We start from the raw sequence: 26,343 nt of genomic DNA, 5'->3' as shown, positions 1-26,343 counted from the left end.
GGCGTTCCCCATGGCCCGGCAAGCGCACCCGTCACCTCTTCGAGGCCCCACTTGTCAATGGGCCAATCGCTGATTTCGATCCCAGACTCGGCCCACCCTAACCCCCCTTAGCCTTTTATTTATACTGTGAAGCGCGGTATACAGATACTAGATCATCAGCACCATACAGGTATGTGGCTGCTGATTAGCCAGCAGGGGCCAGTCAGCATATGCCCTAGTTTCCAAGGCCCATGTTTCAGGGCATGTCAACATCAATATACCAACATCATGCTGTCCTACTAAATCCCAAGCCTTAAACCCCATCACCTCATGAAAGTTGTCAATGTAGGAACTAAATCCTTCCTCCCTTATTTGCTGCCCAATGGCAGGAGACTCTTATTTTCCATTGCAGCATCACAATGATTTCTTCTTCACAGTATCAGATCCCTCACATACCATCAGATACACGAGCATGAATAGAAAAGATGAATGTGCCTTGAACTGAATGTGCAGGAAGATAGCAGTGCTCCCTGCAAGCATAGCTGCTGGGCAAAGCACAACCCCATTCATGGAGATGGTTGCCAGCCTGCCACATCTATAGCTTGGTTCATGCTGCCTCTTTGACACACCACTGTATTGCACAGATGGATTTGACAGGTTATACTACCCTGTAATCAACACGGCTACATTTCAGTTTCTCAATTAGCAACGTGAAAATCCATTCAGCAAATTGCTCTGAATAATAGTAATTTGCATTGTAGCTTCTTACCCTGTCTGCCTGGCTTCCTTGGTCAAACTGAGCAGTGATTCAGAACCTTGTCTAAGAGTGATCCATGCAATTGGGGAATTGAAAAGGCAGGAAAGAAAGCAGTACATTTTTTCAGGTTAGTCAAAAGATGTGTGTTGTCTATTTATGGATTCAAGTATCCACAGATTTCACCATGTTGAAAATTAGATTGACAGATTCAGGGAACAATCCTAGGCATGTCTATTCAGAAGTAAACCCCATGTTATTCAACGGAGTTTTCTTTCAGAAAAGTGGTTTTTCTGACTTGGGCACTGGCTTTAGGAAGGAGGTAACATGAATGCTTTCCTTTTTTCTTAAGGTTTCATGTATGCTGAACTCTGTATGTGTTCAGGCAATCACTCCTAATAAGAAACAGGAGCAACTTACACCTTTCTCTAGTCATGACAGTCATTCCAGTTCAATCTGCTAGTCTGATAACAACATCAATGTTATGAGGACTAGGAGACAAGGGAACCTCCCTCAACATTTGTTAACTATAATCCTATTTCTGAATCACAACTTTCTTTAGTTCCCTATGAATCAACGGCTTGATAATATTAAGTGGTCCAGAGTAAAGAAGAAGAAGAAGAAGAAGAAGAAGAAGAAGAGTTGGTTCTTATATGCCGCTTTTCCCTACCTGAAGTAGGCTCAAAGCGGCTTACAGTCGCCTTCCCATTCCTCTCCCAACAGACACCTTGTGGGGTGGGTGAGGCTGAGAGAGTGCTGATATCACTGCCCGGTCAGAGCAGTTTTATCAGTGCCGTGGCGAGCCCAAGGTCACCCAGCTGGTTGCATGTGGGGGAGCGCAGAATCGAACCTGGCATGCCAGATTACAAGTCCGCACTCCTAACCACTACACCAAACTGGCCCTCTAAAGCATCCTTTACTCAATTTCACTCCTAAGAAAAACTACTGAGAAGATACGTCTGGCACATTCCACTATGTAACGAGGCTCTGATCCCAAGTGAAATGTCTGGTGTCTGTGATGATAATGATCGTCCTCATCACTTTCATCATGCTGTTGTTGTTGTGTGTAACTTTCTGTCTCCCTTTTCTGTGCCTGGCTAGCAGCTTTCCATCTTGGATATAATTAGCAAAAGCTTCAGCTCTTATTTATCCCTGTCAAATAAGCCAGCGAGCGTCCCTGTTGCCTTTCCAGGCTGAGATCCATTTTGGCAAGGGACTGAAGCTTTCCACTTCTAAATCTTGCTCTCCCACCCCTCACAAGGAGAAACAGTTGTTGGTTTTCTGAGATATAAAGCAAGAGAGAATTGAGAATCAAAACTTCTAGAGAGGGATGGTATCAGGCTTCTGATATGTCTGGGAACAGTTGAAGCATGCCGAGCACTAAGATGCAGGACCCAGGGGAAAAGACATTGTTCTGAGGGCCCTTGTGCCCAGGACACGGCTAACCTTTTCAGTAACACTGAGTCTCTTCAGTGCCTAAGGCAATCATTCCCAGCTAGAGTTACTCCAGAGATCTGGAGGGGTTACTCAAGTTGGGGAGGGGAGTTAATTTATATATTCATATGTACTTATAAAATATATTTATAATATGTCTTTATATACATAAATTTTCACAAACCTGGGGAGGAGGAAGACAGAGTGACTTTCTGCTCATTTGTCTGGTCTGTGGTGGCCTTGTTGAATTCACACACAATAGGAAAGGAATACAAGGGAAGAGCTGAATCTGATGGACTCCCCTCATTGGCTCCTCCCATTTCCCCCCTGTCAGAATTTCTTCTCAGAGGCCTGCCAGCAGAAAATGCCTGGAGGAAGCCTGTTGCAAGCAAAGGGATTCAAGTATTCTGCCTGGAGATCTCCCAAAGTTACAAGTGACCTCCAGATCACACAGATCAGTTCCCTGAGAACTGCTGTTTTGCAAGATGGGCTTTATGACAGCTGAGATGAATGCTTCTTTGTTTTGCTTGAGCAAGGTCCTGCACCCACAAAAATGAAACAAACTTCTTATTTAACAAGCATTTTATTTTATTAGGCTGATTCCACACGGGCAGAAAAGGCCAAGCGTGCAGTCATATGGCAGTGGGGCTAATCTCCGCTTCCATATGATGTCACTGCTGGGGTTGGCCTGTCCCAGGCCTCACACACTTTAAGGTGCCATTGGCCCAGGTTAAGGGAAAGCAGACATTTTCCATATTCCCTTGGTCAACTCGGGGGGCCGAAATGGCCTCTCCAGCAGCAGGCCTGTGTGGATGGAGGAAGCAGCAGAATCTTTCTGCCACGGCTGTGTCCCCTGTGGGGAAAAAGAACACAGTGGACAAGTTCTGTTGCTGAAATGTGTCCCCCATGAGGGCACAGAAAGCAGCAGAGCTTGGTGCTCCAACACAATGCGGCAGCTAGGAGCAGCTGCTGCCATGCAGAATCAACCTTAGTGATGCCATGCACACTATGAAAAGGTTACTTCCAGGGGTATGGCAGAGAGGTGTGACCAGCTGACATCACTTCCAGAGTAACTCAACACCTAAAGAATATTTCATGGGTTAGTCCATGGTCAAAAGGTTGAGAAAGGCGGGGATTTGGGGGCCTAACACAGGCTAGCTTACAATTGTTTAGGAAAACAGTTACTGTTAGCATGCTGAACTCAAGGGTGGGGACTGCCAGCATTAGTCCTAGCACCTCTGGAGTGAGGGTGCTCTAGGAATGCACTCTTCCTGGTGCAGGGGAAATGCAAGTGGTCTAGCAAGCAATATCCAAGTTTTTCTAAGCAAAGCAGCTGTGTTCTTGACCTCCATTTCCCTTGTTGCTGGAGTTACTGAATTAAAAAAAATATTTCTCACAGGGCAACATCCAAGAAAATGCCAAGACTTCAGTACAGAGGCATGATCTTGCTGACCCTCAGGGGACCAGGCAATTTATTTTCTCATAGCAGTAAAATCTTAAGCAGCTATGAAAGCCCATATTCAGGATTTACAAAGCTCCTCATAAATTCCTCCAAATCCCCGCCTTTAGCATATTCATAGGCACATCCACCACCTTCATTTCACCCAGAAACGTGCCCAGGCATCCTCCAGGAACACACACAAAAAGTTTGCTCGATAAAGATTGGCTGCTTACCAAGCATTAAAATTCAGCTCATATGTTGGGGTAATTGCTATTCTATCTCCCTCAGTCTTTGCAAAGGTGCTCTGGATAGCTTGGCTTTATGAGTGGGTCCTTCAAGGTTTATTTCTTTGAAACTCTTCACTGATGGGGTGTGAGGCAGGACCTCAGCTATGAAACCTGAGCATCAACTAGATCTTGTCTGAACTAACATTTCTCAGTAAGGATCATATGCTGCTCTCTCCTGTAATGCAATTCTTGGAGGCACAGATAAAGCGAAATGTGTAGACACTTCTAATTTCCTTTTCTAAACCTCTCTGTGACTATCAGATTCAGATTCAGAATATTCTGACTCCCTCTGCAAATGTACATGTAATTTCTTATCCATGGAAATTTATACTAGAAAAATATGACGCAGTTTGATGCAACATAATGTAGGGCACATGGGAAATGCATGTTGAAAGTCTCCTTTCATCAATGAAGTTCACTATGGGATGACATCATTACAACTCTAAAACCAATCAGATTTTACTATGCATTGTCCTCACTAAGCAAACGAAGTCAGCTGGGAGTAAAGGCAATGCTTTCTGATGACAGGCTAATGGGCCATATCAAACATTTGGGATTCACATAGAGAACTAGATAATATTCGAAGAAGACCCTGAATGGGACAGCAAGACAAGTAGATAGGATGCTATAATTTCATGTCTGTCTCCAGATTGCTACTCTTAAGGCCATTTCCTACTTCTTCTCTGTTGTTCCATACTCGGTCTAGCCCTCTCTCTGAGCTAGAAATGTCATTAGAAATCCATCTCTCTTCTTTCCAATCAGGTATATTAGTTCCTAAATAAACCTTTATCTCTAATCAAGCTGTGCACTGTAGCTCTGTTAATTACTCTGCCAACAGATAGACCGTTTCCACATGGAGGGGTAAAATGTGCATGGCCATAGGCTTACAGACATGGGATAGTAAACCTTGCGTCTGCAGCCCGCATTTTCCCTCTGCCCCATCTTGGCTTTTTGCATCCCGATGAGACTGCAAGGGAAAACAAAACAAACTTTTCCCTTGTCAATTACAGCGAGCCACCAATAACAGCACAGCAGTTCTCTCTGGACTGAAATTTTCTTTCCCCCTCCCCCAGCCCCTCAATTTTTTTTAAGGCACTTCTGTGTTGCTATGCAGTAATGCCACAACACAGATGCATTCTTAATAAAAAAAATAAACACCTCCATGTTGCTATGGAGAAACAGCAGAACAATACAGCATCCCCCCCCCCCATTTTTTTGGGATTTGTGGCTTTTCAGGCTCTATTTCTGTCTGGGTTGATTTCTGAGACACTGCACAAGGTAACTGGAACCCAAAGAGTCATTTTGTGTAAAAGGTTGGCTTAAAAACAAAGGGCAGACAAGCCTGGATGATCAGGAAAAGGCTGCTTGATCACCTCCCCCCTCTTTCCCCATTCATTCCTCACCTCCAAAAAGCACGAATGGGACTGTGTTTTGCCTGCCTGATCCAAAAAAAGGCCATGAACACTTTAAAGAAGATTTTATTTTACTTTTAACAATGTAGCTTTGCAGTTGCACTGCAACATGGACCACACCATTTTTAAATTAAAAAATACTTGGAGCTGAAAATGAAGAGGGGAGGGCAGGTGCGAGGGTGGGACAAAACTACAGAGACTATCATGCCTTTCCTCCTCCAAACAGGCTTGCCTCTGGTTGCTCACTGATGGGGTGTGAGGTAAAAAGTTGCAAATCCACTTTTTACAATTTCCCTCATCCAGAAGCAAACCTAGGTAAAACTCGAGCCAGCCCCTGGACAGCCTCAGAATGCTGGCAATGTCATGTGGAGGGGACTCTAAAACTTGCCAGCAACCAGAGGTTGTCCAGGGGCAGATTGCTCATGCGGAAATGGTCAGTAATGCCCTTAAGTGTAAATAAAGCACATTCATATTGAAAGCAATTTTTCCTGAATTTGTGAATGCTTTTGAATCCTTTTGCAGAAATCATTGAAAAACTGGTCAAAGGTATCTTTCTGACAGTTCCAAAAACATTTATGTATTTTTCTTATTTATTATTTCAATTTATATACTGCTCCTTCCCCACAAAGCGCGGCTTAGAATAGTTCACAACAATGTTAAAACTGTATAAATAAAATACAGAGTATAAAAGGCAGACAATTTCCAAATGATAGCAGATCCAGCATTAAGCCCCCAAAATATACTAAACTGGGAAAGGCTTAATGGAAAAGCTCTGTCTTACAGGCCCTGTGGAACCTAGGGTGGTCCTGCAGAGCCTGGATCTCATCTGAGAGGGCATTCCACCAGGACGGAATTACAAATGAAAAAGCCCTCACCCTGGTACATGCCAAATGTGTGACCTTAGAGTCTGGCACCACCAGTATGCCATGACTATTGCTGCTGGGGGTGGTGGTGTAAAGAGAGAGGTGGTTCTACAGGTATGATGATGCCAGGCTATTTAGGGCTTTAAAGATCTAAGATAGCACCTTGAATTTGACCCAGAAACCAAGAGGCAACCAATGCATCTGCTTTGAGAAAAGCTATATATATGAAGGCCACGAAGTCTGGCATCTGCATTTTGGACAACCTGAAGTCTCCAAAGCACTTTCAAGGGCAGTCCTGCCCCCAGTGAATTACAGTAGTCTACTCTGAAGGTGACTGTGGCATGAATTACCAGGGTCAGTATCATTTCTAAAGGATTTTGTCCCCATTAATGTATTTTGTGCATGTTTAGTTTAAACAAATATTTATTATTTAAAAAATAGCCAAATCTCAGAGCCCTTCAGAAACATGTGCATATGTAAGAATAGACAGTGTTTACATTTTCATGTAGCAAGTCTGTAGCTTCTGTGCAGTGAGAGAGTGTAGTCTACAAATCAGCAAAAATAAACAAACAAACAAAAAAACCAAATAAATAAATAAGCATGCTGGGCAGCATAGTTCTAACTGCCATGATAAAGCTATGTCTGGTGGGCTGCACAATACTAATTAGTGAACGTAGGAATAAAGGTTCTTACAAAAAATTTCCTCCACATCAGGGTAAGGTTACCAGATTCAGGCTGGTAAACACCTGGATCATTTGGGGATAGAGCCTGTGGAGAACAGTGACCCCAGAGGGGTACAATAGCATGGAGTCCACCCTCCAGAGCATTCATTTTCTCTAAGGCAATTGGTCTCTATAGTCTGGAGATGAGCTACAATTCCCAGGATCCTCAGATTCCCCCTTCAGGTTGGCCTCCCTATTCCACAGAGAAAAACAAGATGTCAGGAAACATGAGTGGAAACACTCAGTCATGTGTTTCCCTCATCTGCAACAGGATGAGATAAAGGTTAATTATTATACAAAAGATGAAAACACACTTCTTTTTTGAAGGTAGGTATTTTTGCTTTCCCAAATGCAGTTTTCGGAGGTTAACCCTTTCCACTCATGCCTTTTAAAACGCCACCCTACAGCCACTTGTACCCCTGTTAAAGAAAAAAAAAACTACAGGTAAACCACAGCTTTTTCCCAGTGAGAAAACACTACCAAGGGAGTTTTCTGTGGAAAGTGGCAAAGGATCAAAGGGCCCCTCTACCTCCATGTTGTTCTCTGAAACAGCAGCTGCATATGTCATTTAAAAAAGAGATTTTAAAAACTGATAAAGAAAAAACGTGACTTGAATCTGAAGTGCAGCACTCCAGATAGGCTGGGAAGGAACTCACATTTGTCCTCCTCATAAGAACATTTTAAAAGCCCTGCTAGATCAGGCCAGTGGCCCACCCAGTCCAACATTCTTGCTATTCAGTGGCCAAAACTCAGGTGCCCTCAGGAGGTCCAGCAGCAGACACAGAACTACATTGTTGCCTTCCAAGCACAAAGAATACAGAGCATCACTGTCCAGACACATGCAGTCAGGGCCTAGCATATCAGAGGGACCACTTGACTGACTATGCCCCCCACCCCAAGGAAACTGAGATCATCCAATTCAAATACATTAGGGATCCCTGGCCCAAAAGAAGTACATCTGGCCTCAACCTTTTTGGCCCTCGCCCCAACCTGGTGGAATGAGCTCCCAGAAGAGCTAAGCTCCCAGAACTTAGTTCCACAGGACTTGCAAGACAGAGCATTTGGTTGGGGCCAATGAATATCAGGATGGCTTGATTAGCATCCGGGCTCCCTCTATACAAATACCCTCCTCTGAAAACTGAGAGGCTCCGAGGTTTGCCTACACAGTTGGCATGATTGATGATATTTTTAATTGTGTATGTTTTTATTATGTCTTATGTCACATAGTTGGAAGCCACCCCAAATGGGCACTGCCAGAAGGGGCAGGGGGAAGGGAGGGAGAGGGGGGGAGAGAGAGGGAGAGAGAATGGCAGGCAGGCAGACAGATAAAAATAGTGCTACATCTATATATTGTGGCTAATAGTCAATGATAGATCTCTGCTCCATAAATGTATCCAGTCCCCTCTTGAAGTTGCCTGTGCTTGTAGCTGCCTCCACTTCCTGCAACAGTGAATTCCACATATTAATTACTCTTTGGATGAAGAAAGTACTTCTTTTTATTTGTTCTACCACACATTAATTTTATTGAGTGCTCATGAGTTTTCATTTCTTGACCTTCGCTGTCCCATTAATAATTTTGTAAACTTCTATCTTGTCACCCCTCAATTGTCATTTCTCCAGCTAAAAAGCCCTAACCTCTTTAACTTCTCTACAGAACTTTCTTCACAGCTTCTTGCTTCTTACTTCATAATTATGAGGGCAAGACTGAATTTTAACTAAGGAAAATATAGACAGGATAAAGAACACCATGGCCCTGCATCTGTATGGAAGGTACCAATACACAGGAAGAACATACAGGGTACATTAATACAGCTGTTTCCATAAACTATCACATGCAGAACTACTACATATCCTAAACAAAATTCTAAAATTCTTTTGCCATACATTTATTGTAAGGTATTTGAAGTCTTGTATATCCTGCAGGGAATAACAGACATTTAACTAATCTATTAAGATTAATTTCCCATGCATGCAGACACTTGAAGACGGTCAAGAACTTTTGGTCAATGATCATTGGCTGAGGCATGACCAGGGTTGCCAAGTCCTGCAGATTTGGAGGGTGGAGTTTGGGAAGTGAAGTGGCCTCAGCAGGGTATAATGCCATAGACTGTTTATGCACTGGAGGTTTCATGATGGGCTGCAGGCTGGAGTTTTAGTCGTGGCAGGCTGTCCCACCTCTTCCTGCACCCACATGGGGGAGCATTTGGCCTGGTGCACGTCATCCGCCCCTGATTTGTGCTACTGCACGGGAGGTGGAACAGTGAAGTTCCCAGTGCATAAATGGTCATAGAGACCACAATCCAAAGAAGCCATTTTCTCAAGGGAAATGGATCTCTGTGGTCTGGAGTTCAGTTGTAATTCTGGGAGATCTCCAAGATCCACCTGTAGGTTGGCAACTCCACATGACCTCCTAATAGGAATTCCACCTGAGGAAGCTTCTTCTGTCATGCAGTCTTGCCTAGTTTTCCTATACAAAATTGATGATGGTACCTTCTGGACTCCTGGGTTGGGCTTCCTTATCAAGGATAAGGCTAATAATGATATAGTATTCTGGAAAAGCTACCCTGCCAAGCAGAAATCATCTTCTTTCACGCCATGACTGTGGCCAGAATGATTCTGGCAAAGGAATGGAAACTGTCAACTCTACCTTCTATATTGGCTTGGTTGGATAAACTTGTAGATCTTTCAAAAATGGCCAATCTAACTAGTCAAGTTAACGGGAGACCAACACAAGTATTCCAGGAACAATGGCATTATTACTCAGACTTTCTCAGCAGATAGAACTGAGGGTAGGGACTTTAAAGTCCCGAAGGGAGGCTCACTGTATTTGCTATATCCTATTTCTTCTGTATAACAATAACCAATAAAAGAATATTAAAAAAATAATAATGATATAGAATTCTGTGAGGCAAATTGGTTTCCATAGTGGAGGAAGCCTATTTCCAGATTTCAACTGAGCACCTGTTCAGGCTTACCTTATCAGTGAGGCATTCTGATTCTTCTGCAAGGAGGTAAACAGTCCCTCCCTCAGCCATAAGGAGAGCAGTGTCTGTGGTGGATGAAGATCTTGGCCGCCCTTGGTGTTGATGAAGTATTGCTGTGAGGCTGCTGTCCTGGGGAGCCTTGCGGACAAGATGAGGGCTGCCTTTCTGGGGTTCCAGGGAGCTACTCTTGGCTCTGCGACTGCCGCTGTGCAAACTGGTCCCCCTCTTGATGGAAGGACGGGACCGAATCTGTTGTAATACCCTGTTGAAGGCAGTGGGGCGGGCTGGGAGATCATGGAGAGACATGGCATAGGATACTCGGTGCATCTCAGGAGAGCGTTCTTTTTCATCAGGGGAGTCGTGGTCAGACATGCCGTGGTGCTGCTGCTGCTGCTGCTGCTGCTGCGATGACTCCTGGGAGTTGTGGTGCTCTCGTTCTCGGGACCGTCTGCGGCTATGGAAAAGATGCTTGAGGCCATGGCCAAACATAGATCCCTCAGACAGCTGTTGTATCTTCTGTGTACAGAAAACAGACACAAATATGAGAAACAGCTGTTGTAGCCTGGGCTGCATATGGTTTATCTTAAATAACACAGATGGGGGAAAGTAGCTCATAATAATGTCATAATACTGCAGCCAAATTTTGTTGCTGCCAGCTGGTGTAGTAACTCTTTGGAATCATGGGCCCATTCATAGGCTACAATCTGGGGCACAGTATGTTCCATTTAAAGGCCATGAACCAAAGGGAGTTCTTACTGCCAGTGATGCCCTTTCTGCAGAAGAATTTCCTACCATTCATCAACACTACGTTGCTAATTTACTATAACGTTCTGCTTCCCCTCCTAAGAGGCACTAATAGGCTAGTTTGTGCAATTTTTGAAAGAAAATAATTTCATTTTCCTTTTATTCATCTTTCATATTTGTTCATTTTTATTACATTCATCCTTGCTCCTCTTGGAGGCGAATGCAAGAAAGAAAGACGAGTAAGGAGAAAAATAAATGCTTACTCTGGTGCCTTTCTCCCTCCTTTTCACTGTCCTGATGAATCAATTTAATCAACTTAATCAATTTAATCTTGCTTCTTCTGAAGGTGGGATGAGGAAATTCATTTATTTGAGAATGAATGGACTTCCCTGCATGCCAGTTATAGGAATTAGTCTTGGGGTGACTAGGGAAGGATAGTAATGGGTTAAGAAGAAAGTGATGCCTTTTATGTCCACAAGTCTGAATTTATTATTTATTGACCTCCTTTACATCGTTCTACCCCTCTCCATTATACTCACAACCACCCTGTGAGGTAACATACGCTGAGAATGTGTGACTAGCCCAAAGTCACCCGACATACTTCTATGGCAGAGAGGGAGTTCAAAGCTGGGTGTCCCAGATCCTAGCCTGATACTTCTGCACTTCTGCACCCTACTGTCTCTAAACCTATACTGTACAATAGGAGCAGTTGTGGCAATACCATTGGTCACCAGCTGAGATACATTTCTTGTGAGGCTGCAAAGATGTTCAAGTATAAGGGCCATTTGCTATTCCTTTGCAATATTCATTCTGCATGTAATTTAAATGTTATGGATGGACATAGAATCATCTCAACACCGCCCGCGGCGCCGTGGGCGCCGCAGACTAAATAAAGCAGTAAGGGGTTCTTGGGCGGGATGTGTCCGGGATGAGGAAGGGTCCGGATTGGACCCTTCCTCTGGACAGACAATCGGAGGGACCAATCGGCAGGTGCAAAGCACCTGCCGATTGGTCCTTCTGATTCCAAGCCCCAAGCAACTGTGAGCCGCGCGCAGCGAGACTCGCAATTGCTCCTTTGCCGGTGGCTTGACGCGTCGGAGGCACGAAGCGCCTCTCTTGCCGCGTCAGGCCGCCACCCGAGGGAGCCCCCGGCAGTTGCGCTCCGCGCGGCTGCCAGAGGCTCCCTGCCAGGCGGCCTGATGCAGCGAGAGGCGCAAAGCACCTCTTGCCGCGTCAGGCCGCCGCCCGAGGGAGGCGCCATGCGGAAGACAGGAGTGGGATTGCTTCACCTGAAACAGCCATTGTCCTTTCAAATCGACTGCGGCCCTGCAATGAAAGGTCGGCAAACTCAGAGTCTTCTGGTACCTTCAGGACCAACAAGAATTTTGGCAGAGAGTCCAAGCCCCCAGCAGTCACGCGGAGCAAGAGAGAGCCACCACCGTCAGACCGCCGCCCTGTGAGTATCTAGCGCCCGCCTCAGCTCCAGCCGCGCCACAACAAGCTGCTTCCGCCTCCTGAGTCGCCGCCGGATGCGCCTCCGCCACTCATGGCGCCCTCATGGAGCCCCGCCGCCCTCATGGCATGCCCTCCTAGCGCCCACTGCATTTTGACTGCAGTGGGCTTTTTTACTACTAGAATAATAGACTTGGAAGGGACCTCCTGGGTCATCGTCCAACCCCCATCTCCATCTAGTCCAACATCTCAACGGAGATTGTTGCAGCTCACAGTATCAATGTCCGTCATCATAACTAACATGGCAGCTTTACCATGGCCAGATTCCAGTCAGTTTTGGCTAATAATAATTGCCCTCAACCTGCAACAGTACTCCTCAAAGCAATTGCCCTCTTCTTAGCCTTTTAAATGTACTTTAAAAGGAGACACACTCTTTCAACTGAACCTGGCAACTATAAATATCCACACAAATATTCGCTCCTGCCACTCTACCTCTTTCACCCTTTGGACCCTGCATCCCTCCTTCTAACCAGTTTCATGGAGGCACAAGTCAGGGTCTTTTGCCAAAACCAGACCTTGACTGACAGCGACAAAAGCCTTGAGAAATGCAGTGTGCTGTGCTCCTTCTGCGAAAAAACCAAAATGCGAGGTAAGGTTACTGATACTGAAGGATGCATCTTATACAAGTGAAGTGAAAAGTTACCAAATCCCATGCATAAGTAAATAAGCAGGCCAGGGCTTACTTCACAGAATACATTGTTAAAAATGGTTTAGTGGGAAAGTAGGAGATTTCCCTTTCTTCAGAGCCTTAGAGGCTTTAGAGGTTTAAAGCTTTAGTTAAGGCCTAATGGTAGAGGCCATAACTTCCATAACCCAAATTCTTTGAGCTATGCTAGCTGGATGGAATGGTCATCACTCAAACACCTAGCACTTGATGCTGGCTCATAGAAAGGAGAGATTCGCCAAGTAGCTCCTGCTTCATCCTCAACACATGGTAAAGTCGCAAGGCCAATTGAAGGTGATGTCTAGCCAAGGAACATCACCACAGGGTGACTTAGAGGTGGGGTTGTTTGTGTGTGTGTGTGGGGGGTGACAATTTGAAACTTCTGACAAAGTGAAATCAGGTCTCATAATCTCCTCTTTTAGGAAATGAGAATTGAGCCAGAGGTAGAAAGTTGATCTTGGCATATCCATCAGAAAACACACTCTGTAGTGGCTGTCTCATATCAGTTACCATAGCAAATTGTCATTGGAAGGTACCTAAATCGATTGTCATATATAGAACAAAGAAATAAGTTTGTCCCAAACCATCTCTCATCTAAGCACAGCAGTGTGATTCACTTGTTTGTGGTACATTTGGAAATTATGAACAGGGAGAGAGACTAGGGTTAGAAATGATTTTTAGCCTTCACTGTTCATTCTCAAAATTGTTTGTATTCTACAATATGGTGTACACCCAGGTTACATTTGTTCATCAATCTGTTGTAAATATGGGAAATTTCTGGCTAAACAAGAAAACTGTCAGAAATAAATATGTATCATGAAGGATCATATACTATGAGATTAAACATTCCGGTCAAACATATTAAGATCATTCATGTTCTTGGCCCCTTTTATTTATGGGACCGACTTCACTCTTGTGAGCAGGGACTCCTGCAGGTGCTAACCTGCAAACGGGCAAACTCCACAACTTCCAGGGCACGTTCTTTCACCATTGTGGCTCCCACATTGTGGAAGTGCCTGCCCAAAAAGGTCAGGAAAACTTCCGCTCTTCTGGCCTTCCACAAACTATGCAAAACTGAATTATTCAAGAGGGCTCTTCTGCAGAGGTAATAAGTAAAACATGTTTTCACAGACATGCTTGGATAAATAATTGGGACTCGTGGTCTTTACTGCTGTATATAACATATAGAACCCTATTTTGTAATTGCTTTACCAATTAATTGGTTGTGTTGATACTTATGCTGTGCTCCTGTTCTTTCTGGTGGTTCCAGTCTTCTAATATCCTAATGCAACAGTGACTGAATATCCCATTTTGTTGATTGTCCTGACTCACTATGTGTAATCCACCTTGAGACCATGTAAGAAAGGCAGACTATAAATAACACAAATAAATAATAATATGAACAAGAAAGAATTTAACTAATTCTATTAAATGTATTATAGGAATTTGGATCAGATCATTAGAGAAACTACAAGGAAATTCTACACATTCAATTTTTACAACGTGGACAAGTTTCCTGGAGGTATATTACTTCATTTCCTGTTTCTTTTCTGTAGAAAGATTAGAACTGGAATGCAGTTTCATTATTGATAAATCATATTTAGCCTGGTTATATGATGTTCTTAATGCCAAGAAATGCTGAGCTCTTCTGAAAATCTGCTATTGGTGACACAACAGGAGCTATTGTTTCCAGAGCATTTAGGAAAATCTGACCCACGCAGCCCATTGACAAGAATTCTGCATTAGCACTCTGTTCTAATTAGTTCCAATTAATTTAATGAACCTACAATGGCGATCAGTTTAAAGGACCAAACTTTAGTGTTCTAGTACTAGTGTAAAAATAGTCATCCTAAATAGTGTAAAAATAGTCATCTGTGCAGGATCAAATATCAAGTATGCCCCATGAGGTCATAAATATTTTCAAAATTATACCAAGGTCAAACAGGCAAATATATTCTAACAAACCAAACAGGGTGAAAGCAAACACAGAAGCTGAAAATGAGGGCAAGTACCAAAGGGGAAAAAATAAGACAGAAAGCAGGAGATGGAATAGACAGAGGCTGGTATACTCAGCAGAGTATAGGGTATATGCAATTGTTCAGACAAAGAAAATTATGGAATTGCAAAAGTGCCTTCCTTGCAAATGTGTGTGGTTTTCTCTTTGTGATTCTCTAATTTGATCCTGCAGGCTGGTCATGATCTTGGCAGGTTTTTAAAAGCCTGTCCTGGGCGGATTGCACTCTTTCTCCAAATGGATCAATCCCAAGCAATTCTTAAATTCAATGGTTTGCAGGTAGTGGCTCAGACATCATTTTAATGTTAGACGTCCAGAGACTGCCAAAATAGTTGCCCTGCTCCACAAACTTTGTTCACTACAGCTCTAAGAAGAATTTTTTCCAAAGCTTTAGGTTTCCCATCCCTATTCTCTCTCTTTCTTTACATCTCATGTAATTCCACACTGGCAACCTCCCCCCCCCCTTTTTTTTTTCTTTTGTTTGCATGATGCTCTGAAATCCTTTTTTTTTTTTTTTTGTACTGGAGATGCTGCGGTTTTCCTCTTCTCTGATCCCCCTTTCATGTCAATGCTTGCAGGGAATTAAACCTTGTGCAGCTCCTTTTAAATCCCCCCCCCCTGTCATTTAAGTTCTTTTAAATGTAACAATCACTAGGGGGAAATGGAGCTTGTATACCAATGAAGATGGGAGGATGGCAGAAGGTGCAGAGTGGATGGAACGACCTTGATGTGCATAGGGAGTGAGCTCTGAGGTATGACAAAAAGTCAAAGAGAAATCTGAGGGAATCTATAGACTTTTGAAATACCTTTGGCCTAAAAGAAAATCAAGGGAAATATTGACACAAAAGCACTTTCAGAAAACCTCGGGAAACAGCAACCAGAAAGTGAACTGACTGCTGAAGGGAGGAAAATCTGTTCAGGATGACAAACCCCACAGACATACACTGTGACAATGAGTGACAATACCTGTGCATAATAGGCTCCTGAGTGCTGCAATTTACTCTCTTAACTGGACCACCTTTTGAGAGCAAATAACAGCAAATGCAATTTTGAACTCTCACATCAGACATAATGGAAAATTGAAAATGGAGATTTGGGTATGAAGTCTGAGGAGGACATTTTTTCTCAGATTTTTTGAGTTCAGGCTACCTTTTAAACCTACTCCTGGCCTCCCAACTCAGCAACACCAACCTATCCTACAGGTGAATATGCAGAGATCTTTACACACAATGTGTACATGCATTCTGCTTCTGTATACAATGAGCTGAGTGTTGAGACATCCATCCAAATTTGTCGTCTAAAGTAGAATAAAACAGAATATCTCTGTCACTACCCAAACCCAGGAGCAGAAAACATTATTAAAACAAAGAAGAGGCTATTCCTACTTTGCAATGATTGGGCCAGTTGCCACAGGCCAAAACTATTCCTCCTTCAGTCACTGATATATGGAGGCCTGGAACCACAGCCAATGGGGTTTAGCTGGGCATATTTTTGGAGGGGGGGGGGTAAACTGGTCTATTGCATTATGTATGGTTTTAATTTAGAATTGTAACTTGCCATGAGTCACAAGGAAAAGGTGGGGCATAAATATTTAGGTAGGCAGATAAGTGACACTTCATATCTCACCAAGCTTAGGGACAACAGGGAGCATTCTGGTGCTGCTAGAAAGCATGCTTCTGGAAACACGTATGGTCCCTTTAACTCACTATTTCCTCAAGGAAGCCAGGCCTGAAGACCCTGCTTGACTCTTCAATCAGTTTCTAGCCTGTGATAGAACAGAACTGGAAGCCCTTTGCTTGTCTGTAGACAGTCCATAGGGGACACCACTTTCAAACAGAGCACACCGATGCATTTGTTTGGACTTTTAAAAAAGGATCAGTGAAGGTAATTATATGCTGAGGATTCCACCTGCCTCTGAGGTCTGCCCATCCTTGGAAAATTGTGCTCCATCAATGGGTTCCATACCCCTTCCCACTGACTGACTCCTCCACAGTTTGAGAAATACTTCATTAAAATGTCAATGTAGGGACATAAACATCCATTTCCCTGGCAGTAACCATCAAGTTTACTTCAGGTTCATAAAGCCTCACATCCATATCCTAGGGTTTAATTGAAAATAAAGAACATTAAATCTACAGCAATTATTTTATATGAACTAATTTAAAGTGATTCAAGTTCCACTAGTAATCCTTATTCACTGCCCCCAACTTCTCATGAAAAGGTAGAAAGAATACATTGGAGCAGCCACTCAAATTGCATTGTAAAAGGGCAAACAGGTTCAGCTTTCCCTTGTAGCCAATCAAAATTAAGATTCAAGGTAACCTAGGGATTCTTACCTGGGAAAAATATTATAAAAAGGACTGTACTGAATTTCTGCTTTCAGCAATCATGATTTAAAGTTTATTCTATTTATAGTGTCTCTATGGAAACAGAGCTTAGGTAGATAAGAACTACAAAACTCCACAGATTTCTGCCATCATGGCAGAACATGGACTTAGAATAGATTCTTTATTGGCCCTTGCCCTTAAAAAAACACAGCAACAAATGCACTGGGAACAAAAATGCTTGGTTCCCATATTTTAAAAATAGACATAAAAAGGAGGCTGGGAGAAGAAAAATAGGTTATTTTGACAGTAACGTACTATGTCTATCTCAGAATTTCAATTTGGAAAATGGGATACATTAACACTGACATAAGAAGGATTTATGATTTCACCAAAGTATGAAAATTTACCCTAATTAACAACTTTAATCTATGGATTGCTCAGAAGGGTCTCAGTGCAAGCCCCAAAGCAGGGTTTGTCTCACTTGTAGCATATCTTGATGAATTGGGCCCACTGCAGTTACTCTAAGACATGATATGATTGCATCTTCAAGAGGTCCTCCCCCCCTCCCCCACGAAAAACAAGAAACAATATTTTCCAGGAGCACTGGCATTAACCTGCCAATCGTAGATATGATTAACTCAAGAACTGACTTCAAACCAGAAGAGAAAAAAATGACTAACCTTGACTCAATTAGCACATACAACGTACAAGGGCAGATGCCTACACTTTCTTCTCACTTGAGATAATCTAACCTACCAATTCAGATAACTGCCCAGCCCAAGTAAAAATGTGAAATTAAAAATTATTCCAGGTGAAATGCATTCATATTCACTAGGTCAGGTTGATGGTTCCACATTGAGTTCATTGTGTCCTAATAAATATGTGACATTATATAACGTGGATGTTACTGGCATGTACTCTAGTGTGCTATGTCATGCTAAAGCACACTACATGAAGCCAATAAAACTAGGAACGGTAAATACTTGATCTCATCACTGAGGCATGCAAACAAAATATTAATATATGAAACTCCCATGAAGAGGAAAAAACACTGTACCATGCAGGAATGGTTTAAAGTCTCACAAGGCCCACAGCATCAGGGCCAGTTTCAGGATTCACAGGGCCTTAGCAGAGTGCAACTGCAGTAGGAGCAGCCAAACTGGGGGCAGAGCCCCCCCCCCCCGTGGAAAGGGCGTCACTCAGAGTGTCCTTAAAGAAGGGAAAGGGGTGAGGAGAGACACTACAGCTCTGATCTGGGGGGAGGAGCCACAACATGGGGGCTTTGAAAGTGTGGGGCCTGGAGCATGTGCTATATGGATAAACCGGCCCTGGTTCCATGTGCAGAATGATGTATAATGTCATTGCTAGCAGTGACAAATGAACTGAATCTACTTCTGTGCTTAACTTTCTCCTGTTTCTTATTAATTCCCACTGATTCGTTTGATTTGAAGCCTGTGTGTTGGTGATTTAATTTTGGTCAGCATAAGTCAAGGATAGACTAGACATGATGGGAAATTGTGTGCATATTTATTAATATGTCCGCATATTCATGTGCAAAATCAGAATCTATTTTAACAGAAAAGGGAGTGCATAGCCCCTGCCCCTCCTTAACTCACTACACCCTAGCTTGGCTCCAATACCGATGAACAGTAGCAAAGTAAGAAAGGGAGGAGCTGAGCTAAGCCCCTTTTACCCATGTTCTTAACATTATGTGAAAAATAGACATTGCCATCTTTCACTTTTACATGTGACTAAGCAGACTCATGAACAAATATACAGGGAGCTCGGTTTTCTGTCCTACCCAGTTTAGCCCAGCCTTGAGTATGAATGTGGGTAAGCCTGTTTAAATTCACATTCAGTCATGAGGCTCTCTGGGAAAGTCATTCTCTTTCAGTCTAATCTACCTCACAAGGTCATATGAGGATAAAATGAGGACACATATACCACTCTTGAGTTCCTTGTTGAGAAAACTGAATGAAGAGGTGATTTTTAAAAAACCCACTGCATATTGGGAGGGATTTAGTAAAGTGGAGTTGATGGACTCAATTTCCACACTGAGGATTCACTTAGCTGTCATTTCGCCATGACTTCTGGCTTTTTGTTTGGGATCACTCCCTGATTCACATGTGACACTCTACATACAGTGGAGCCATCAGCATGAGTCAGATAGTTGTCTCTGTGTCTCACAGAATGCAAGACCAGCCGCCAGTCTGATAATTCTGGGTCCCATATAAATTGCAGAGGGGCATTCTGACTAAGATCATGTGCTGAGGTCCTGTGTACCCTCATAGCTGCCTTATATGAGTCAGATCACTGGCTTATCACTACAAAGGTCCACATTGTCATCTGTCAGTAGCTCTTCAAGGTCTCTGGTGGAGGTCATCCTGTCGCCTAGTATTTATTCCTTTTAACTGGTGGCCATATCAAGGATTGACCTTTGAGACCTTTTGTTGATTGAAGCCTTTTCTTCATTTTAAGTTTTCTTAGTTCTTAAGTTTGGACAGTGGTCATTCTGAGCACTTAAAATGACTTCAGCCTGCAAGTATTTATTCTACTGCTTCTTATATTAGCATTCTAAATTTATTTATCAGCTTCTGTTTCATATTGCTATTGTTGTACTAGTTCTGTTGCTATTTTGGCAACTATTTTAATAATTTTTGTTATTACTAATGCTGCTATTTTAATAACTAGCTATTTCTGATGAATTTAGGTAAAGTTAATGTTGTGATCTTGTTTTAAATTATTTTTATGGTTTCCTCAAGGGCCACTGGCAGAGAAACTAGAGCCAAAATAACTTAAACATAAATAACCATACTATTTGCTAAGTATGCTTATGCTGCCACCAATGTAACAAAGTGCTGTCATGATAAATCTCTACAAAACAGAGCTGGGCATGAGTTATGGTTGCTCAGCATTCCCTAACAACAGCACATGCAAAGCAAACACAAATGTGTGTGTGTGGGGGGGGGGGGGTTGCCAGCTAGGAATTGAAAACCAAGGGAGATCACCTAATGTTTAGGGACAAGTAGGTGCTGCTAATCAGGACAGCAATCATTGATTATATTAAAATATTTATATCTTGCTTCTCTTGGTGAATCCATAACCACAGGCCCTAAAAGCAGTTGCAACACACATCCCAACAACTGCAAGAGGACAGCCTGGTTCTGACATTTAGCCAGTGTGAAATGTTGCAAAGGGTACACTCCTAGACGCTGAACCATCATCATGGTGACTGGGGAATTAGACTGACATTTAGTGGAACCTATGCAACACAAGCCCCCATGCAACCATCTGTAACTGTGCATGCAAGAGAAGGGACAAGCTAGACAGTGGCTGATAAATGATTTTACAGGGTGGTCACTAATCATGCCCTTCCAGAGACCAAGCTGGTACCTTTCATGCTGCTTAACAGCAAATATATTCAGGTAACCATAGGGGACTTGGCTCACCTTGGTAATAACCTTCCAAGCCTGAAAAGCAATACATTACTTTCACCCTGGGCGTACATTTTAAGTAGACTATGCAAGAGCTCTGACACACTAATCTTTACTGGTAAAGAAGGGTAAAATGTCACTTCCACCCACTCTGGCTATCCTAGAGGACTAGATGTTAATGGATCTTGACAGAAAGGTTTCTAACTTCTACAGAAGTAAAACTCTGAAACTCTCTCTCTGGAATGGTCACAGAGATTCAGTGGTTTTAAAACTGAGCTGAACATAGTTATAAAAGGGATTTTCTAATTTTCTTCATGGTCTCTTAAGAAGGGCTTTCCATACCACCTAGGTTTTGGAGGAGAGGTGCCTTCCACATCATCAGACAAACATGAACAATTTGTTCACAGATTTGCACTACATTCAAAATATATCATGAGTTGGAGAACTGCAGCTAATTAACATAATTTGCACAGTGTTTTAATGAATACAGCAGATGCTGAATTACAGATGGTGGACACACTGCACTTCTATTTTTGAATTCATACCACTGAAATGTGAAAATTGTGAGTCAGTCTCCAGAAAATCTTGATACAGGAACTTTGAAAAAGTGGAAGCTAAAATGTAGAGTGGTTTTAGGTTCCGCTTTATTGAAATAATGTATCTTGCAATTTTCACTACCAGATTTTCAGTGCCAATTGCTGCAACATGAGGACTAGTGAATTGCTTCCTGATTTCCAGATGAAAGCTGAGATTCTCAGCATTCCAGCACTTAAGATACAGGATACAAAACAAATTGCATTATGTTTGGATAATGATGTAGAATTCTGAGAGAAGAGGCAGAGAAAAATCATGCAGTCAATTGGAACCTTCTCTTTAAAACCCACATAGATTAAGGTATGTTTCCTCTTGATCATAGTAATAATTGCAGACCAATAACTGTGCTAGTTTTCAACAGAAGTCTGGCAACACCTTCAAAACTAGCATTTCATTCCATCTTAACTATTTGTGTTAGTGCCTGAAGAAGATGGCTATATTCCACAAAATAAGCTTAGGTTGGGATATAATCTTTAAGGTGCTGCAAGACTCCCATTTTATTTTTCTACCTGATCAATGTACATAATGACCGATAAGTGTTTTTCCCTATAGTACACAACACTGCATTCATTTATCACGTGAACCACTGAACTCATCTAGGCTAGGGAAAATGAATGAAAAAGTATTGGTGGGGGCCCAGTCGTTTCAGAGTTGGGATTGGGAGACACTCTTTCGTGCTGGTTTTAATCCTACTTCAAAGGTACATTTCCTAGATTTTGGCTGGGGCACTGAATGAAACTTAACTTCAACAACATGGAAGTGCTACTGATGGGGGGAGGGAAGCATAGCTTCGGTTCTGGATGGAGTTGCACTCCCTCTCAAATACTAGGTTTGTAGATTGGGGATGTTCCTGGCCCCGGGCCTCCTTTTGGATAAACAACTGGTGAGACAGCCGCAGCCTGCATGGAAAGGAAAGATCTTGCTACTGTGGTGTATGAACTGGTAACATCTAGGTTAGATTGCTGCAATGTATGCTGACACTGAAGATTTTCTAGAAGCTGTAGTTGGTACAGAATATAGGTGGTATCCAGAATGCTGTCTCTTTCACCTACACTGTCTCCTAATTTGCTTCCAGGCTGTAGTCAATGGGCTGGTATTTATGTGTAAAGTCCTATATGGTTTTGGACCAGCATACCTTAAAGTCTATCTTTTCCCACATGAACTTGCCCATCCACTTCCGTCATCTTTGGAGGTCCTCCTTTGGGTACCCTTACCATCTGAGGCTATACAGGAACAATATAAGAAACAGTATTCCCAGCTGTGACACCCACATTTAGAAGTCTATCTCCATGAACATTCATCTGCCTGCCTCTACGGTTGTCTTCCAGCAGTGGGCAAAGAGTTAGTTGTTTTATCGGGTTTTAAGCATGTTAATATGCTTTTATTGTGTGTGTGTGTATACACACACTTCATTTTAAATGCTATTGAAATGTTTTGATGTTTGCTGCCTTCAAGACCCTGTTCAGGTAGAAAGGCAGCATAGAAATTATGTAAGTAAATAATATATTATTTTGAACTTTAAAATACCATGTGGCAAACAAGAGTCAGTACAAGCATACTTAAAATCTCTGAAAAAGCACTGTCTACATTTCCGGAAAAATGCTTTATGAACCTTATCTAGAAATGTATCTCAGAAACTGTCACAATTTAAATAGGTTCAGGTATAGATCTGATTTGCTGAGCATTAAAGCTGGAATTAAATTGTTTTAAATAATGCGCATTGCAAGCCTAAAACTTGTCACATTCCCTGCAATGTGACCAGATGGAAGGCTAGAGGCTCTGGCTCCAACAACTTCAAGAAGCATCCCTTGGATGCCTACTTTGTTTGCCTTTGTGAATTTACCTTTGTGGCACTAAAGCAGGATGCTTCCATGAGGACCTACACATTGCACATGCATGGCAGTACAGAACTACCAGAAACCACAGGAAAAGTACTTCCTCACAAAGCTTGGCAACCGTAGGAGGATGACCAAAAAGCACAGGTACTGCATGTCCCATGTTGTCTGGCAGCTCTGGAAAGTGCTGGACAAGCTCACAGCAACACCTAGGATCAGAGAATCCATCCCAAGTCCTCCCCATAAAGCAAGTTTGGTTACAGGGAAAGAAGATGTGATGATGGTGTCAAAGGCTCACAAAGAGGAACATTCCTGCTCTGTCCTTTGTGGTCTAAACCTGACCAGTATGAATTTTGAATTCCCTGGAGAGATGAAGAGCTGTATGTTTTCCAACCTGCTTTTTACTACCCAGGGGAGTCTCAAAGTGTCTTCCAATCGCCTACCTCTCCTCTCCCCGCAACAAACACTCTGTGAGGTAGGTGAGGCTAAGAGAACTGTGACTGGCCCAAGGTCACCCAGCTGGCTGCCAGTGGAGAAGTAGGGGATCAAACCCAGTTCTCCAGATTAGTGGCCACTGCTCTTTAACTACTGTGAGCAGTTAACATGTAGTTATTAAAATGTTACTGATATCACTGTTGCTGTTATTATTTGACATTATTATTGAATTATATTATACTAATTCTTATTATGTCCTTCCTTGTTCTGTGTAAACTGCCCTGAAACACAAGGGGTGGGTGATATCTGTTCCACATAATATATTACTGGTAAGGGCTTGGAGGAGGAGCATGTCTCATGGCCTAAGTGCCACTCAGCACTTAACACCCACTCAGGGTGGCTGTCCAATCGGCTTGCCTGTCTGTCCAGCGGCTAGCCAATCTCCTTCCATCCCGCACCCCTGACAACCCCCTCCTCTTTCCACTTCCCTCTGAGACTCAGAGTCTGCAGATCCCTGCTGTGTGAGAACTGGTCCTGCTGGTGAGTTTCCTAACAGCTGCCTGCAGCCTTTCTGGGGAGAGGGGGAGGCCGTCCGCAGAGTTCTCCTACCCCCCAATCTAGCGCCCGTTGTATTCCTGAATGCAATGGGCTTGGCCCCTAGTATAAATATAATAAGTAAATAAACAAATAAATAGTATACCTCAAGGAGGACTGAATTCAGTCAATATATTATTTGAACCAGTCTCAAGATCTATTTTGCCATCATCATGAATGATAAGGGTTTGTCTGCTAACAGGTATGCAAAGTGTACCAATTATTCCAGCTTTACAAATGGTAAACTTGGCTGAGTGTGACTTGCTCAAGGCCACACTATCAATCCAAGTCTGTCTCTCTATCTAATGAACCTACCATTATGCTTCACCTTGTTTTCTGCTTTTGGCAATACGGACTAAAGGTGCAATAAAAAGAATAACAATGCTTCACTACACAACCATATGACACTCGTCATATCTATAGTTCTAAAATAGCACCAGAACTTTATAGTCTGCAACTAACTGGAAAATAAATCTTTGGGGGAGGGGGGCGGATTTCCAAGAGATTTGCTTTCTCGGTTCACATCTCAGTAGCATCAGGAAATAAGATTAATGACAACACAGACAAAAAGGACAAACAGCCTGGCCCATGTTTTAACTGTAGGAGAGATTTTCCTAGCACAAAAGGCTCAGCTTGCAAAGAATTATGCCTGCATCTTATAACACATAACAGTCATACATTGTTCAAAGATTACATAAAAGAACATTCTTGCAGTACTGAGCTAAGGAAAGGATAGCAAAGCTGTTCACACTGGATTTGTAAGAGATCCAAATTTGACTTAGAGCTAAAATGATGGTTGAGTAGACTAGGATGCAGCCATACCATAATATTTTGCTCTCTTAAATATTCAGGTATTTATGCACTAAAAAGGTTGGATGCAAATATACACAGGCAACAGTAAAATGGAGCATAATGTAGAAATGCACTAGATCTCTTTGTATACACCCTTACTGGTATGCATCACAAGCTGACAAGGGCACGAGGCTGTTATGTTTGTGCAGGGGTGGGACTGATTCCTACCTGGCTAGCAACACCTAGCAAAAACTGCAGCTCTTATGCTTTATAGCTATCCTAGGTGCTAATGGACTATGAGCAAGCAGATGCATTCATAGCATTAACCTGTCAGTTCCCAATTAGTTCTGTCAATGTCCCATGACACCTGCCTGCCCCTCCCACTTCAGTTGACACTTAGTGGTAATGGCCTCTTACTTCCCAATGAATCACTACTGCTGGAGTAGTAATGAAAATGGTTGTCTTTGACGACACTGATAGTCAACCCCACAACTGATCGGTTAGGGAAAGGCAAAGCAGAAAGGGGCATCCCAACTTCTAATATCATAATACCATATTCCTTCCCCTAAGGATTTGCCTGGGGAGGCTCCACTGCTCTACTTCTTTTCTCAGAGGATCGGAGATTTTTCTTTGAGAACAAAGGATGAAGTTTTGCCCATAGCCAAGTATCAATATGCCATCTTCATCCAAACTGGAAAAAGCTAGATTGAAACTGAGAACATTTGTCCGCTTTCTAGAAACAGAGTGCATCTCAAGCCACAAACAGGTTTTTCAGAGGTGTTTGGGAATGGCTGCTTGCTTTGTAGAATCAACTTGACTCAAGCCAGAAACAACTGCTTACTTTGTATAACCAAAAGAAGAGCTAGGGTTTCTTTTTATACCCCACATTTCAATATCCGAAGGAGTCCCAAAGTCATTTATAAACAACTTCCCCTTCCTCTCCCCACCACAGAAACCTTGTGAAGTAGGTGGAGCTGAGAAAGTTCCAAGAGGACTGCTCTGCAAGAACAGCTCTGAGAGCACTGTGACTAGCCCAAGGTCACACAGCTGGCTGCAAGTGGAGGAGTGGGGAATCAAACCCTGTTCTCCAGATAAGCGTCTGTTACTCCTTAATCACTTTAACTAGTAAACCATGCTTGCTCTCACAATATGTATGTCCTGACTCCTAACAAAATGCTCTCTTCTCTAATGAAGCAGAATGGTAACTTTTTAGTTTAAAAATCCCTTCTGGACTTTGTCTGCTACTAGAAATGTCCTTTTATGACATCTAGATAATGAAATGATACTTGGAAAATGAAGCTATGTAGCTACATTTTGAGGAGGGCAGCCAAAATTCATATTGATTGCAGACCAGTTAAAAACTTGGCTAGTCTCCAGCAGTCAAAAACAAATTACCCACAGGACATTCCTCTTCTTTTCTCTCAAATTAAACTGACTAGATATGTATTCTTCTCATTGAATTTATTACGAGCACAGCCAGCCTGTTGCTGAGCTCATAACGATGCTCCATCCAACACATCTT

General features: G+C 42.7%; 1 protein-coding gene and 1 long non-coding RNA gene across 4 annotated transcripts in view; one reads left to right on the top strand and one right to left on the bottom strand.

Annotated features, from left to right (window-relative positions):
• Positions 1–26,343, bottom strand: part of TMCC2 (transmembrane and coiled-coil domain family 2) — a 96,862-nt gene that overhangs the window by 62,976 nt on the left and 7,543 nt on the right. For 2 of the 3 annotated variants that reach the window (XM_077334703.1, XM_077334702.1), the window contains exon 3: positions 9,868–10,392. In XM_077334703.1, coding sequence (XP_077190818.1) covers positions 9,868–10,392 — 525 coding nt within the window. Of the gene's footprint in view, positions 1–9,867; positions 10,393–26,343 lie in introns of those variants that run through there. The other variant, XM_077334706.1, reaches the window with a different exon arrangement.
• Positions 11,894–21,457, top strand: LOC143836841 (uncharacterized). The gene is made up of 3 exons (XR_013230775.1): positions 11,894–12,076; positions 14,239–14,318; positions 21,253–21,457. It is a non-coding gene; the product is annotated as an uncharacterized LOC143836841 (long non-coding RNA).

This window comes from Paroedura picta, chromosome 4 (genome assembly GCF_049243985.1).
Source record: "Paroedura picta isolate Pp20150507F chromosome 4, Ppicta_v3.0, whole genome shotgun sequence".
In the NCBI taxonomy this organism is placed as follows: Eukaryota; Metazoa; Chordata; class Lepidosauria; order Squamata; family Gekkonidae; genus Paroedura; species Paroedura picta.
This window is presented reverse-complemented; position numbering and strand designations above follow the sequence as displayed.